Raw genomic sequence first — 15,666 nt, 5'->3', positions numbered from 1 at the left:
GCTGGGCTGGGGAGTCCTTGAGGAGTGCCTGAAGGTTGGGAGGCTCCTCCCTGGGGAAGGAGTGTTCCTTACATTGACCATCCAGATCATCTTTCCTCCTACCCCCTACCAACCCCGCAGCCCCTACGGGTAGGGGGCACTGGAGGGGTCTGCTTCCTGTTGTCTCCAGTCTCGAGGCCCTCAAAGGAGAGAAGCTTGCATGCGAGGGGGAGTTGGGGGAGGCCGAGACTGGATGGAAAAAGGGGGAAGGGAGGAGAGCGTTTTGACTGATGAGTCAGAGCCCGCAAGGGGGAAGGATGGCCTGCAGATTACCCCCTCCCCAGACCAACCTGACGGTCATTCCACTGCCCTCCTCCCCCCAGCAAAACGCAGATCTCAGCCCTAGGGCAGGGGAGGGCGGGGACCATACTTAATTAACCCTTTTGGTTCTAGTTCTAACTGGTTTAGCAGGCAAGGGAGGGGTGGTTAATTTAGGGAGGAGGTGAGTTGGGTTGCTACGGGAATTAGGATAGTGCTTTCCCCGCCCAGGTTGGGGTGGGGGGCACATGATAAAGGCCCTCCGGAGTAAAACGGTAATCTCAGCAGAGAGCTTGGGCGGGGGTCGGCAGTCCCTTTTCCCTCCCAGAGCGTGGCCGGGGTGGAGGGAGAGCTACACCTCAGGCCCACCCTGGCTCCGCCTCCCCCAGTCCCAGCTCCCGCTCCCGCTCCGGCTCAGCTACGCTCCCAACTCGGAGGCACCCGGAGGACGGACACCGAGTGTGAGGCTTCGCCTCTCATTCCTCCCACCGCCCTCCCCCTCTGGGGTCTCTGCCTCCGTCTCCTTTTTTAAAAGCTGCGTCACATGCATGCCGTTCCACGAACGCTCCCGGCCCCTTGCCGCCCGCCCGCCGCGCGGCGCACGCACGTCGTCGCTCGCTGCGCGCTCGCCCGGGTCACTTTGACACGGCTCTCCCCTCCCACTAGCAGGCAATTAGCATATTAATAAAGCCCAGCCCAGCCCGGCTGGGGCTGGAGAGCGGGCGCCTACGAGAGCTAGTGCGCGAGCGAACGCGGGAGGGAAAGGGGGGCGAGCGGCGGCGGCGTTGGCGGCGGGGAGGGCGGCGGGAGCGCACAGACACGCACACGCACACGCGCACACACGGACACACACTCCGGGGACGCACACCCGCGCGCGCACACGCAGAGGCAGCTCGCCTTCCTGCCTGGCTTCCTTCCTGTCTGCTCCGCGCCTGACAGGCCCCTCGCTGCAGCCGGGGGCCGCCCGCACCGGGCCGAGGCCGGGCCGGGCCGGCGGCGAGGGCAGCGGGGCCGCGGGCGGCGGCGGCGGCTCATGCCCGGCCTGTCCCCGAGCGGGGCGGGCACCGTGACTCGGCTGGGCCCCCAGCGGCGGGCGATGTGAAGATGTCAGTGGGCTGTGCCTGTCCTGGTGAGTGGGGCGCGCGGTCGCCCGGCCCCTCCCTCCCTAGCCCTCTCGGCAGATCCCTCACCCCTTGTTTGGCATGAACTTGTGTGGGGGGCGTCGATGGCACGGCGGAGGTCGGGGGCTCTGAGGGGTATAGCGGGCCTTAGTCCGGGGGAGGGTTCTCCCCAACTGCAAATGCGCAGCAGCATAGAGGCAGGGGAGGGGGTGCTAGTGGAGGGGGGGAGAGAAAGAGAGCGAGAGAGTGTGAGTGTGAGTGTGTGTGTGTGTGTGTGTGTGTGTGTGTTTTGGTGGGGGAGGCTAATTGAGGAGGGGTTTGGGGGGCTGAAATTCCCAGAATTCCAGGGTGTTAGCCAATCAGAAGTGAGTTTGGACTTTTGACCCCCCCCCTCAGGTCACCATAGAGTTTTGATTGGCTGGTTTGGGTTGCCCCCCCCTTCTTGCTGCCTATTCGCTTTTACATATCCTGTGATACCCCCCTCAGGGCTCTTTCTGAGGACTGTTTTTGGGAGGAGGGGTTGGTTGGGGCCCATCTTGCTCCCCTCCAAATTTTCCTGCCTGTTGCCAGGGAAGGTTAGCCCTCCTGAGGGACGTGAGGTACTCTGGGGAGGGGGGGGGGCTCAGATAATTGGGCCCTCAGGTCTGGCGTCTCCACCGTAGTGGGAGGGGGAAATGTGGCAGCTCCAGCAAGTTAGGAAATAAAGTGGTTTGTGGGAATTGAGTTGAGGGGAGCAGTACTTGACCTAAAAGTGAGAACTTGGGACAGGACTTAGGCCCAGATCCCCATCTCCCCAAAACGTTTACCAGCTCTTGCTAGTGACAGCCTGGGTCTGAGTTCTTTCCTGGGGAAGGAGAAGGTTGTACCTCACTGCCAGGAGAAAAGAGGGAGGCTATGTGACTGGAGAGGTGGTCTTCAGAGGGCCCCCAAACACTGTCTATCCCCATTCTCAGGACTCTGGGTTCTTGCATTATGTTCAGGACCCCCTCTTGTCCCAGGCTGGAGTTAGCTTTATTCTGAAAGTCAGGTGTCCCAGGATCTAGCCTGGTTTGGATCCTTTGCTTCTCCACATGCCTTTTCTCTGGGAGCCTCATACTCCACAACTGAACCCTTGCCACACACACACACACACACACACACACACACACACACACACACACCCGTCCCCAAGGGAAGCTGCCAGTGCGGAAGCTTCCTTGAAAATCATGTGACACAGGCCAAGCTGGGCTGGGCACACATTTAAAGTGCCTGCTGAGGCTGATGTTTAAGGGGCATGGGGCCCAGAGGTAGGGCTAGTAGAGTCTGAGGATCCTGGAGTCTCTGGGTGTGGGAACCCCTGACTCCTGCTTGTAGAGGGTGGGGAGGGGAGGAAAGGGAAGAGCTTGCCAAGCTGGAATCCTGCCTGGCACCATCATTCCTTCTCATACCAGCTTGGTGTGGATGTTTGTATGTGTATTTTCTTTATAATTGCCCTATGCTGGGCACCCCTTCAGATCCTTCCATGCTCGGAGTCCTCCTCATGGCCTTCATCCTCCATTACCACACATAAACATAGCAGAAACTAAGGCTGTGAACAAGCTAGAGGCCTGAGTCTTAAATTTTGATTCTTAGTTCCTACAAATGGTGGGTAGGAGATGGGTATGGAAGGGTTGTCAGGTTGGAGGTAGATAAGAGGTTGTTCCTGAAGTTGGGGCAGGGTGCCTGGGTACAGTAGGAGAAAGGATAAAGTTTCTCCCTCATTTTCTTTGGGAGCGGCATGGGGACAGGAAGAGGACCCATGCACAGAGATGTGCGTGAGGAGGGACAGCTTCAATCAGTGCCTCAAAACACATGTTCCTTTTGTGTGTCTGGGTGGCGTGGCTAGAGGAGAGGGGGCAAAAGATGGTTAAGAGTGGGGTCTTTTTTCCTTAATATGAAGAAGTCTTATGGGTTAATGCCACTGAGAATGGATGGAGGTTAGACTTCAAGGAGAACCAAATGGGGAGGGGACTGAGAGTGGCCTGGGGGTGGGGAATGTTAGGAGTTGGGAGTGAGGGAGGGGACCAGACTGGATGGATGGGTGGGAGCACATGGTTGAATACAAGGGCATCCTGGCAGCATGTACAGTACAGGCCCAAAGATCCACCCCCCAACTTGAGCAGGCCTGGGGTGGGGGCCGAGGCGCCCTGGCAGGCCGCCTGCCTGCTGCCTGCCTGCCTGTCTGAGTCTCTCCTTTGTGCTCTGCTGTCTCCCGGCTCCTCCTCCTCCCCCAGCCCAGCAGAGACAGCACATGCCCCACACATGTGACTGAAGGAAGCCAGAGCATACGCAGACCCACACACATGCACACACGGAAGGAAACACCACAAGATACACACGCACACACACACACAGACACACACAGACACACACACACAGACACACACACATATATACCCCCAGCTCCCATAGTGCTCCTGGGGTAGGTAATAGCTCCTGAAGCTTTGGTCAGGAGCAGGGAGAACCTCTGCTAAGGGGCATCACCCAGGCACGGCAGGTTGCTGAGGGGACCAGGGCCTGTCTGGGGCAGCATGTGGCTCAGAAGGGTTAAGGCAGGGAGGAGTAGGGGGAGGGGAGGAGGCAGCAGTGGTGGCGGCTGGGAGCCAGGAGAGGAGGATGGCAGAGCGCCAGGCCAACGGGAGGCCGGGCACAGACAAAGGAAGGGGGGCAGGCACACTGGAGGCCTGGGTCAGGGAGCCCCAGGGGCCCGGGCAGGGGGCAGTGCTGGTACCTTATCCTGTGGGTTGGGGCAGGCTGCTGCCCTTCAGAGTTCCCACCTCCAGGAGGGGTACTCTTCCTCTTCGCTCTTTCATCACCTTTGTTATTCTTTGCTGCTCTGCTTTCTCCCCACTGCCCCCCCATCCCCTCCCCTCCCTGCTCCACCAATTTTAGGGCCATCTAACTCAGACTTGCTTTCTTTAGTTGTACCTCTTCTGCTCCTGTGCAAATGGAGGAATTAAGTCAGAAATGAGAGAGGAGCAGCCTTGCTAGAAAAGGGGAACCAGAAGAAGGGCCCCGTTTTGAATGATGTGCCAGAGTCTTGATACATCTTGGTATTTAGGGGCCCTTCCTTCTGAAATTTGAGGAGACAAACTGGGGGTTCTGAGCTCTAGACTGGGGGCAGAAGCCCGAGCACACGCCCATCCCTCTTTCCCGTGTAGACAGTCATTTGGGGCTTGGAGTGGCCATTCCTTGGAGGGGGAAGGGAGTAGGAATGGTTGCAGTGCCCCAGGGCTGGGCTTGTATGAGTGGGGTTAGAAGGCCAGGGTTCCAGCTCAGGCCCTCCTGTCTCACTATAATCTGTTCGAGTGAGCATAATATTTGGCCCTGTATTCAGTAAGAATCTCTTGAGGTATGGCCTACGAATGAACTTTGGAAAGTTTAAAGGCATGAAACAAACAACAGGAATTGTCCCGTAAGTGGAGGATAAGTGTAGTCATCCTAGAGTTGTGCTGTAAATTTGGGACTCAGTGGAATATTTCAGTTCCTGGTGGTTTCAATTCTGGGCAGAATGTTGCAGGGTCTGGCTGAATGTTATAGATTTCAGTATGTTTGTGAAAGCTGGAGCATATCATATGGCTAGACTGTGATGGAGAATGGTGTGCAGGTTTCAGGGAGGGTGGTTTATGGGGTTAGTCTCTGGGTAACAAATGGCCAGGGTGTGCACATAATAGTCTGTCACAGGTTCTGGAGGTATAATGCAGTTTGGGTGTGTGTATTGGGGTCCAAGGGCATGTGTCACAGGTCCCAGTGTGTAAAGAAGTCAAAGTATGTCATAGGCTATGTGTGTGTCCTGGGTTTGGGTTTATCTTGCATTTGAGGTATGTCGCAGGTTGAAGTGTGTATTAGGGACTGATTTATGTAAAAGTAAAATGAGTTTTTTACGTGAGGAGAATGTTCACAGAGCCAGATGCAATATTATTGCACAACCAGTGTGTCTATCATGAGAAACCTTGTCATGGGGCTGTGTGAATGTGGTTGGCATGGCAAGGTGGGGCATAGGGAACAGAGACTCAAATTGCAAAGAAGTAGGAAGGCTGTATGGCTGCACCCCCTCGTGTGTTGTGTGCTGTGGTGTGTGTGTGTTTCCTTTTTCCTATGTGTCCAGGTAGTAGACCTGGACCACTACCCAAGTTTTGGAAACACCTCCTCTCTTGGGAATTCCCCCCCTTGCATTGGAGAACATGCTTTACTTCAGTAACCACATACCTTTTTTTTTCCCCTGGGATGGTGGGAGGATTCAGCAGCAGACGAGGCCCTTTCTGGGGACCCTTGGATGGGCAAATTTGCCTTCCCCAGTTCTGACAGTGCCTCTTTCCCCTGCACCCACCTGACTCTTATGGTGGGGGTTAGGGAAGGGGGCTAGGAACTTAGCTGGGTTGAGGGCAGGGAGCCTGGAGTGCCCCCCTCCCTGCAATCACTGTTTACAGGTTGAAGCAGAGTGTGGCTCTGTCAAAAATAACCCCTTGGAGGTTTCCCCCAGCTGCTCTGGGATTTCACCAGGGGCTGAAGCCCAGGGTGGCAGCTCAGGCCAACCTTCAACCCCAGAGATCACAGGGGAGAGGAAGAGAGATTTGGGGGACATTGGGGAAGCAGTTTGAAGATACTGGGAGTCTCCAGGGAGGAGAGCACTCCTCTCCATCCCTGTCAGTGGCTCCAGCCCTCCTGCTCACCCCTGAGCACCAAGCTTGGGGCTGGGATGGGGGCATTTCAATTCCTGGCCCCACACACCTCCCCTCCATCCAGGTCTCTCCCCAGGCCCAATCTGTTCTGTCTCCATCTCTCCCTCCCTTCTCTCTCGATCTCTGTCTCTCTTTTGTTTTTCTCAGCAGTCCTCCCTGCCTGCCTCCGTCTCTCCCTCCCTCCCTCTCTCTCTCTCCCTCTTCCTCTTTCCTCGCAGGGAGGGGGCGGGGCCAGTGGGGGCAGCTCCACCCTCCGCCCGCCCTGGGGCCTCATTCTGAGAGAGGCTCGGAGAGCGGAGAGCGAGCGGGGAGGGAGGGCTAGAAAGGGAGAAAAGGCAGGGAGCCGGCGGGCGCTGCGTGTGTCTGTGCGTGTGCAAGTGTGAGTGAGTGTGAGTGCTGGGCCCTGTCTCTCCTGGTGCCCTGGCGGAGGGGCCTGGTGGCCTGGGGAGGGCGGGCGGGCTGCTTGGAGGCAGAGGCAGCGAGAGGCGGCGGCGGGGAGAGCCGAAGAGGAGGAGGAGGAGAGAGGAAAGAGCGGAGCAGCCATTGTTGAGGGAAACCTTGCAAACAAAGAAGGCTCCGGACTCCCCGCGGCCCCCCGCCCCCCAGGCCGGCCCCCTGGCCCCTAGCCCCCGGCCCAGTGGCCATTGTAACTTTCCCCCGGGGCTGTGGCCGCCGCGGGGCGGGCCGAGGCTGTGTGTGCGAGTCTTTGTGCGGCCCGCGGAGTGGAGCTCTCAGCCAGGCCTGCCTGTCCCACTTGGGACATGAGCGGCTGAAGTTGGCCCCCTCAGCCCTCACCCCTGCCAGGGCTCCGCTGGGCTTCCAGCCACTCCCCGCACCTCTCTTGGCCCCCTCAGTTCTCCCAGGTAAGTCTGGGCACCGTGCAAGCCTGTTGGGGGTGGGCGGAAGATCCTGGGTCTGGCCCAGGCCTGGTATGCTAGCTGGGGCAGAGGTGCCCCAGCTCAGAGAGGCCAGGGCTCTCAGGCTTGCTGACCTGTGGTCAGCCCCCAAAGGAAGGGGGCCTGCCCTCAGGTCAGGCTGGTTACCATGGAAATGCTCAGCTGGAGGTGCCCCCCTCAGCCCCAGGATGCAGCTTCCATCCTGAGAAACTTTACTAGTTCTGGGCTCTTCCTCTCTTCTCCCTCCTCCTAAGGGCTCCCAGATTGCTTGGGGATGGGGGGGTGTATGTGTGACTCCGAGGCTGATGACACATCCCCTTCACCCCCACCCCCACCTTGCTCTCTCTACCCCTGTTGCTGGGGACAGGCAGTAACAGGGACAGATGGTCTGGGTGATGTTCCCTCCCCTTCTCTTCTCACTCCCAAGCCCTTGTGCTGGGGCTACTGGGAGTTGCTATGGCTCTGGAGAGATGCTGAGTTTGTGTCCATTCACTGGAGGTATAAATAGAGGCCTCAGAGCTTCAGGCTTTAGCTCTTCAGAGCTGTTCCCCAGCCCCAGGCAATGTTTGTCAGGTCTCTGGTGAGAGAAATTGAAGCTCTGAAACTTTTTTCAGAATCAGAGAGGAACCCAGGTGTGCTTCCTCCCTTCTGAGGGTCCTGAGCTGACACATTTCTTCAGATAGCCCTGAGACTGTGGGGCAGGGCCAGTGATGCCTTTAGGGAAAGGATGGCTTCCTTAGGGGGCAAGGGCAAGGTCTGGTAATCTAGACTCTTGGGTTCATTGACTAGACCCAGCCTCTGGTAGACTTTGGGAGTTTGGGCTTCCTATGTGGCCTTAGTATACCTGTCTGTGGAGTGGGGAGACTTGGAGCTGGGTGGCACTGTCTCTTTCCTAAGGATACAGGCTCCTCAGTCCAAACTGGCATGTGAAGGTTGTGTGTGCTGTGCTGGGAGCATGTGGATGTGGCCTGCGAGAGAGCATGAACGGGGCAAGGGCCTGTTGCAGCCACCCTGATCTTGCCTGGGGCTGCTGGGTTCCAGCTCTTGGTAGGCATGTTGGAACGAGCTGAGGGTGGAAGCCTGCTAGGCAGGATGAGGCACACGCGTGTGCAGGCACACACAAGCTTTGAGTCTTGGCACCTTCAGGAACTGTGTAGTGTAAGCCCCTCTGGGACCCTCCGTTTGCCCATATTGTGAGGAGGGGGCCCTGGAGAGATAATTAAATGATGTGTGTTGGCACAGGGTCTTCCTTTGTCTCTTTCCCCTAAGGAACAAAATAGATTTTGTATTTAATTTGGGGAGGGGGCTTAGATACGGCCAATATGGCTGCCCTTCAAATGCAAACAAGTTTTGGGGTGGCTAGGAAGCACCTATGACTGGGTTTAGAACCTTTGGTGCTGTGTCTCAGTTTCCCTTCCTATCTGGTTGGGAGGGGGAAAATAGAATTGTAGGGGTGCCTGGCTCGTACCCAACTATGAATGTAATACTTCTTCTAGTCAGGAAATAGTATACCAGGAACAGTGTGCTGCTCATTGAGGTGGAGAGGTGACACATGTGCACATACACAGAGACACGTGAGCAGAGACCCCTGTCTAGTTAACCACTTGCCTCCTAGACTAAGCCCCCTGGAGCCTAGATTTCCTCCTTTCGAGACCTAGGTTTGTAAGTAGAGTGGAATCCATTGGAGGCCTGTCTATCTCCCTCCCCCACTGCAAGTCTCAGAAGTGAGAGGAGGTTGAGGCTTTGGGTTTCTGGTTTGGAGACAATACTAGACCCATGGTAGCTGTGGGGGAGGGGGCTGGGCTGATAAGGGAGTGGCCGTTGGTGGGGGAGGCAGAAGGCCCAACTGGTTATCTGGTGGGAGGCACCCAGCAGGCACCCACTCCCCTTTATCTTTCTATCCCCTGCCCTCCTGAGACCCTGGGGGTGGAGGAGGGGCAGGGAGTTGGCAAAATCCCGGTTCCGGTTCCGTTCCCCAAGCTTGGTCTCCAGAGGGCATTAGAGGGGTGGAAATACTATAGGATATGGGAATCAGATCTGGGCTCAAGTCCTAGCTCTGCCAATTGCTACCTCTGTGATCTTGGCAAGTCCCCTCGAGCTTTCCGTTGCCTCATCTGTAAAATGGGGATTTTATAGTTGACCCTGCTACCTCACAAGGTTGTTGTGATGAGTGAACAATACTAGGTGGATGTAAAGGGAATTTATCAAAATTAAATTCTAATGTTTGGATATTCATTTATTCTATGGTGTTGACATTTCTTTGCTGCTTCAATTCTATCATCCAGGGCTCAGCACATGAAGAAATGGGGTCTTGGGTATTAGGGCTGAGTACTTCTAGTTTCATAATAAAATAAAATTGGAGGCAGATTTAGAAGCAGAGGTAGGTGTTCCATAGGGTAGTCCCCCTCCCCTAGTCCACCCACTTTGGGTGCTCTGGAAGACCAGTCCCTTTCCACACAATCTAGTAGACTTCCAGGAAAGCTCCCTGGGACTCAGGGCACCACTTCTCTTTTTCCCTTCTAGGTTGTTCCTCAAAGTCATTCAAGCTGTACTCGCCGAAGGAGCCCCCGAACGGCAACGCCTTCCCTCCTTTCCATCCCGGCACCATGCTAGATCGGGATGTGGGGTGAGTCTTATCTACTTCCCATCCCTTCTCCAGATGGGATCCTGCCTGAAAGGGGGAGGGAGTGACACCCCCAATAATTCCTGTCTTCCACTCCCATTCTCATAGCCTCTTCCCTTACACAGCCCAACTCCCATGTACCCGCCTACATATCTGGAGCCCGGGATTGGGTAAGTGGAGTCCAGTGAGGAGGGAGGTGCTTTCCATTACATGGGGGAAGGCAGAAGTGGGGGTGGGGTGGAGTGGGGAGACCCTCTTTCTACTGACCTCCCTTCTTCACTTTTCCCAGGAGGCACACACCATATGGCAACCAAACTGACTACAGAATATTCGAGCTTAACAAACGGCTTCAAAACTGGACAGAGGTATGGCTAGGGGAAAGCGGCTGGGAAGGGGGAGGGCCGTCTGGGAACCCCTGGGATGTCTTCTGACATACACACACAAACACATCTTCCTGTGCTCCTTAGGAGTGTGACAATCTCTGGTGGGATGCTTTCACAACTGAGTTCTTTGAGGATGATGCCATGTTAACCATCACTTTCTGCCTGGAGGATGGACCAAAGAGATATAGTGAGTGGCCTTTGGGGGTCCTGCTGGTTCTGCTATGAGAGCATATACTTCCTATGTCCTTCTAAGGACTGGGAGTAGGTATTTGTCTCCGGGGATCTGTCTTGGCAGTTAGGGCATCTGCCTGACCCTCTTACAAGTCCTTCTGTTCTAATGAGTTTGTCCCATCTCTACAGCCATTGGCCGGACCTTGATCCCACGCTATTTCCGCAGCATCTTTGAAGGGGGTGCTACGGAACTGTACTATGTGCTTAAGCACCCCAAGGAGGCATTCCACAGCAACTTTGTGTCCCTTGACTGTGACCAAGGCAGCATGGTGACGCAGCATGGCAAACCCATGTTCACCCAGGTCAGCAACCCAGCTGGATGTGGAATACTGAAGCACCTGGGTTTGATTCCCCTCCTTTCTCCCAAAATGTACTCAGCTGTTCCCTAGGGAGGCAAAAGGGGAAGTGGCAAGACCAGAAGGGAGGGGCAGGCATGGTGCAACATCCATCAGATGCTTACTAAGTTTGTACATGACAGTTTTCTGGGCTGCAGGGGCACACCAGTGAATGAGAGCCTGCCCTCATAGAGTTTATAGCAGATGAGTGTATCACTAGCTACTTGGGAAGAGGACAAGGGTCTGTTAAGCATTTCCACTTTGTGTGTGTATGTGTGTAAGGGCCAGGGGTGTGACAGGTAGATGAGGGAATGGTCTTTGTCAGTTATGCACCCAGATTTATGTGCAAGTGGCAGAAGTGTGTTCAGTGGGAGAGTTGTGAGCAAACGGGAGAGCAGGTATATTTTCAGGCACGTGGGGAGAGGGCAGAGATGTGACAAGCTTGTCTCCAGGTGTGTGTGGAGGGCCGGTTGTACCTAGAGTTCATGTTTGACGACATGATGCGGATAAAGACGTGGCACTTCAGCATCCGGCAGCACCGAGAGCTCATCCCCCGCAGCATCCTTGCCATGCATGTGAGTTGTGGGCAAGACCCAAAATGCAAGGGTGAGGGCAGGCAGTGGGAAGAATGGATGGAATAAGGTCTGCCATTTCCTGACAGTGACCTCAGACAGAGGGTTAGAGTATCTCCATCTGAAAAATGGGTTTCATAACAGCCCCTCTTCTCTCTCTGGAGTGTCATGAGGCTCAGTGATAGGGCAGGTGAGCAGATGCAACCCAGGTTCTAGTCTTTTTCTCCCCATCTAGGCCCAGGACCCCCAGATGTTGGATCAGCTCTCCAAAAATATCACCCGGTGTGGGTTGTCCAATTCCACTCTCAACTACCTCCGAGTGAGTCCTTGATCACCCAGTTTCTGCCCCATCCCATTTGGAGTCAGCTCCATGTCTCTCTCCTGACAAGCCACCTCCTCATCTCCCCCCAGCTCTGTGTGATACTCGAGCCCATGCAGGAGCTCATGTCCCGCCACAAGACCTACAGCCTCAGCCCCCGTGACTGCCTCAAGACCTGCCTTTTCCAGAAGTGGCAGCGCATGGTAGCACCCCCCGGTGAGTGCCTTGCACCTGCACCTGCTCTAACCAGGATCTGATGAAGCTCCCCAACGCTCTCTCTCTGTCTCCTCATGAAGCCCCTTTCTCACTCCTGGGTCTGCAAGATTGGGATCAGGGTAGGCTCAGGCTCCTTAGGAGCCAGAATGGGGAACAAGGGACCCAGGGCCTTGCCCTTCCTGAGTCTCCTTTTCCTTGGCACAGCGGAGCCCGCGCGGCAGCAGCCCAGCAAACGGCGGAAACGAAAGATGTCAGGGGGCAGCACCATGAGCTCGGGGGGTGGCAACACCAACAACAGCAACAGCAAGAAGAAAAGCCCAGCCAGCACCTTCGCCCTCTCCAGCCAGGTACCTGTAAGCATCTCGGCTTTCTTCTCTCTTCTGGGCTGCCCTACTGCTGACCCCTGACCCCTGACCCTGTCCCAGCCTGAGCTCACTAGCAGGCATAGAAGCAAAAACAGTTTTTCCTGGTGTAATGTGCCAGCATGAGCTGGCTCCTGTCACTGATGAGAGTCCTTGTCAGTCAAATGCCATGGTTGTGATCACAGACTCAGACAGAACATAGGACATAAAGGGACAGAGACAGCCATGAGAACATTTGGGTGTTCAGGATAGACAGCTTAGGGGCACACATACCATCAGAGACCCACACACTCACACTGACAGAGGGACACAAATTTGAACGTGTGCGAATCTAGAATACACATATGTACATGCACACGCTTTCCCCATTGGTGTTTTTCTTTTTTTTTTCTTTTAATCTGCTCCCTCCCTATTATATGTGGACAGAAGTTTAGGAGCCCCCCTGAAGTTTGGGGGAGATGAACTAGGGAGCTAGGGGAGTAGATTGACTTCTAGAATCTAGTACGTGTGGGTCAAAGCCTGTGATGCTCTGCAGTCCTTCAGTGGGAAGGATTCCAGGGGCTGAGGGTGTCAGAGGATTTGGGGTTTTAAACTTGGGTATGAGAAGGGGTTGGGGGTGTTGAGTTTCCTGGGTGGGTATTGGGGCTCTGGGGGTATCTGCTGCCCTGGGCCGGGCGAGCCCCTGCCCCGATTATGTTTGGGGACCTCCGCCACTCTCAGGATGTGATGGTGGTGGGGGAGCCCACCCTGATGGGCGGGGAGTTCGGGGACGAGGACGAGAGGCTCATCACCCGGCTGGAGAACACCCAGTTTGACGCGGCCAACGGCATTGACGACGAGGACAGCTTTAACAACTCCCCCGCCCTGGGCGCCAACAGCCCCTGGAACAGCAAGCCTCCATCCAGCCAAGAAAGCAAATCGGAGAACCCCACGTCACAGGCCTCCCAGTAAAGGCCTTTCCATGGCCACCCAGCACTCTGCCTGCCTGCCCCACCCCTCGCAGCCCCAGGGAGCAGAAGACAGAATGAAGAGACTGAGCATCTAAAATGGGCAGCCTCCATCCACCCACTTCAGGGAGGAACTGGACTCGCTGGGGGCAGGTGCCAAGATTTGCCCCCCAGTGGCCCTGGGCTGGGCCTGGCCTCTGCAGAGCCTTTTTGGGGGAAGGGGGTACTCATGTGGATGCCTACATGGACCCTGGGCCTCTGAGAAATGTCCTGATCACCCCCCAGGGCATTTGCATCCATCCTCACCCCAGGTTCTGGGTTCCCAATCCTCCTGACTTCACCCCCTTCAAGCCTGGGGTTGTCTATTCCACAGCCCTTAGGGACTTAAAATTATGGGGCTTGGTTGAGTGCCCCTTTCCTAAACCTTCCCCTAGGTGGCTGGTAGTAGAGGGGTGAACCTCTGGCTCCTCCCTGCAGCCACCTATCCCAGCTCCCAAGTTTTTTAAAAAATAATATTATTAAAAATGTAAGTTTAAAAAAAAAAGTCACACATGTACCCCCTCTTCCCCTTATTGAAAGTCCAGCTACCTCCCTACTCCAGGCAAATCCGGGGCTTAGGGCCCACGTGGAGGTGAGTGTGGGGTGTGGGGGGGTATGCATTAACATTTTATACAGTTTGAGAGCTTCAGACCAAGGAGATACTTTGCCATCTCTCTTCCCTTTTCCTCTGGGTGACTGGAGTTGGGGAAGGCATGCCTTGGGGTAGGGGGCCGTTGATGGCCTCACCTTTGTGACAACCCCCTGCTGTTGTCTCTGTCTTCCCATCCTCCAGGACTCTGGCCTGCCCTCCTAGTGCTTGTGACTCCCTCCCAGCCCCATCCCCCTCCCCCATGGTGTGTATATTCTTTACAAGTCCTCCACTAGAGCAGCTGTCTTGGATGGGGGGAAGGGAGGCTCCCTCCCTTAGGAAGTGTGGAGGGAAGGGAGCAACCTTGTTTGTTGCTGTTTTTTTTGTTTTGTCTCAGTTGGGCAGGCATGGGATGGAGGGGGAGGGGCTCGTCCACTCTCTCCAGCACTCTCTTTCCCCAACTCCTCAAACTGTGTATCTGGTCCTCCCCTGTCCTCCACAGAGGGGAAGGAGCCACTGAGGATGGCCCAGCTCTAAGCCCACCTGGGAGCAATAGACCTGTGTCCCCCAGCTGAAGTAAAGGTCTTCATCTCCAATATCCCTTCCATCCCTTTCCTCATAGAAGGGAGTGGGGAAGCAGCCAGGATCCTCAGCTCTATTTCACAGTTGGACACACGGATGCTCTGGGCCCAGGGTGAGGCCAGGAGCAGGGTCCCGTGGGTCTGGGCCCAGCTCTGTGGCTTCGCTGCCTTTTCCTGTGGCCAGTTCCAGAAGTGTTAGCACCACCTCTCTCCCCACTCTTCCTTCTGGATTCTCGGGTCCCCCACACCCAGTTTCCTTAACTCCAGCTGCCACTGTTGGAAGGGTATTGTGTCAGGAGCTGAGGGGTGGGGTGGGGAAGATGGATGTCCCACCCCCAAATGTAATGCCTTTTTTTTTTTTTTTTTTTTTTTTTTTTTTTTTGGGCCATTTGAGTCATGTATGGTACCGATCAATAAAGAGACTTTTTGGTTTGAGAGTGTCTTGGTTGGTCATTGCTGCCTAATAACTACTAAGTTCCAGGCAGTCTTTTCTCCCTCCTTCATGCAGTCCCTTAGGGACCATGACTGGTCCCTAAGACCAGTCATTGGAAAGGAGGTAGGAATTAAGCTTGTGGATCCCCCTTCAGTCTCATCTCACAATGCCCCTCACTCTTCCACCGTTGCTCCTCCTGTCCCAGGCTGGCCCTGTCTCCCTCAAAAGTTGACTTTTCCACCTCTGGGGCTGTTGTTCCTTGCCCCTAACCGTCCTGGCTGCCAGACAGGTGGCCCTGAGGCAGGGTTCCTGGGATAGAAGGCCTTGGATCAGGCTTTTGGAGGGGGAGGGATCCTTGCGGAGGAGGGCGCTTGGGTTTGAGGAGCTTTGGGTGGTTAGAATGACTGGGAGACTTGGTCCTATTTTTGATAGATTCCTGCCCCTATCCAGCCTCCAGCCTCCTGCTCCTATCGGGCCCAGCCCAGCTGAGCTGTCTGAACTAGGATTCCCTGGTGTTAGGTCTTGGGTGGGGAAGTAAGAGTAGCTTGATTGATTGTACCCTTGCTGACTTTGGGTGGGGACACAGGAGGATGCCTGAAAACGGTTGCTAGGAGGCAGCCTGAAGTTCCTTAGGTGGAAGGAAGAATAGGGTGCTTTCCAGATTCCTTTCCAGGTGTTTACTCCCCCGGCCCCAAGTCCCCTCCTCTCCCACCACTAAAGAAGATTGGCAAGACAGGGAAACCCTGCTGTGGATTGGGGACGGGATCTTAGCACCTACCAAATCCCCCTATCCAGACTCCCATTTTCATCCCAGGGAGGGGAATTGGGCCTTTCAGACTATTCCCCCACTAAATTCTCTGGATTTGAAGCAAGTCCTCATAGATGTGTACCTCTACCCTCACCTCCCCAGCTGGCAGGAAGAAACCAGAGGAAAGGACTACATGGCCCATTCCACCCCTCTCCAATCCATATGGTTACCTTGGCCCTGCCCTGCTGCCAGCCCAGCTCCTCATTGCCCATTG

At 55.5% G+C, this 15,666-nt stretch overlaps 1 protein-coding gene across 4 annotated transcripts; it reads left to right on the top strand.

Moving 5' to 3' along the window:
- Positions 1-1,207: 1,207 nt before the first annotated feature.
- Positions 1,208-14,646, top strand: LDB1 (LIM domain binding 1). Of its 4 annotated transcripts, none has more exons than XM_047073342.1 (11): positions 1,208-1,426; positions 9,538-9,640; positions 9,763-9,807; positions 9,927-10,002; positions 10,105-10,207; positions 10,381-10,553; positions 11,039-11,161; positions 11,394-11,477; positions 11,570-11,693; positions 11,898-12,040; positions 12,776-14,646. In XM_047073342.1, exons 1-11 carry the CDS (start codon positions 1,402-1,404, stop codon positions 13,004-13,006), a joined length of 1,230 nt encoding a protein of 409 aa, XP_046929298.1. In that variant the 5' UTR covers positions 1,208-1,401; the 3' UTR covers positions 13,007-14,646. The 4 variants fall into 4 exon arrangements, with proteins under 4 accessions (XP_046929298.1, XP_046929297.1, XP_046929300.1 ...); XM_047073341.1 differs by having other exon boundaries at positions 11,898-12,046; XM_047073344.1 differs by lacking the exon at positions 1,208-1,426 and adding an exon at positions 6,669-6,981 and having other exon boundaries at positions 11,898-12,046.
- The last annotated feature ends 1,020 nt before the right edge of the window (positions 14,647-15,666 follow it).

Source organism: Lynx rufus, unplaced genomic scaffold (genome assembly GCF_022079265.1).
Source record: "Lynx rufus isolate CCGP_SWC_20201006 ecotype Redwood Valley unplaced genomic scaffold, mLynRuf1.p SCAF_11, whole genome shotgun sequence".
In the NCBI taxonomy this organism is placed as follows: Eukaryota; Metazoa; Chordata; class Mammalia; order Carnivora; family Felidae; genus Lynx; species Lynx rufus.
The sequence above is the reverse complement of the archived record's forward strand: the minus strand, read 5'-3'. Positions and strand labels throughout refer to the sequence as shown.

What these genes read in the sequence shown, in the direction of transcription:
- LDB1 (XM_047073341.1), top strand. Translation starts at nt 1,402, where the DNA reads ATGTCAGTGGGCTGTGCCTGTCCTG. An exon ending in AGTGGGCTGTGCCTGTCCTG is followed by an intron (nt 1,427 to 9,537) that starts GTGAGTGGGGCG and finishes TTTCCCTTCTAG; the next exon opens with GTTGTTCCTCAAAGTCATTC. An exon ending in CCCTCTCCAGCCAGGTACCT is followed by an intron (nt 12,047 to 12,775) that starts GTAAGCATCTCG and finishes CGCCACTCTCAG; the next exon opens with GATGTGATGGTGGTGGGGGA.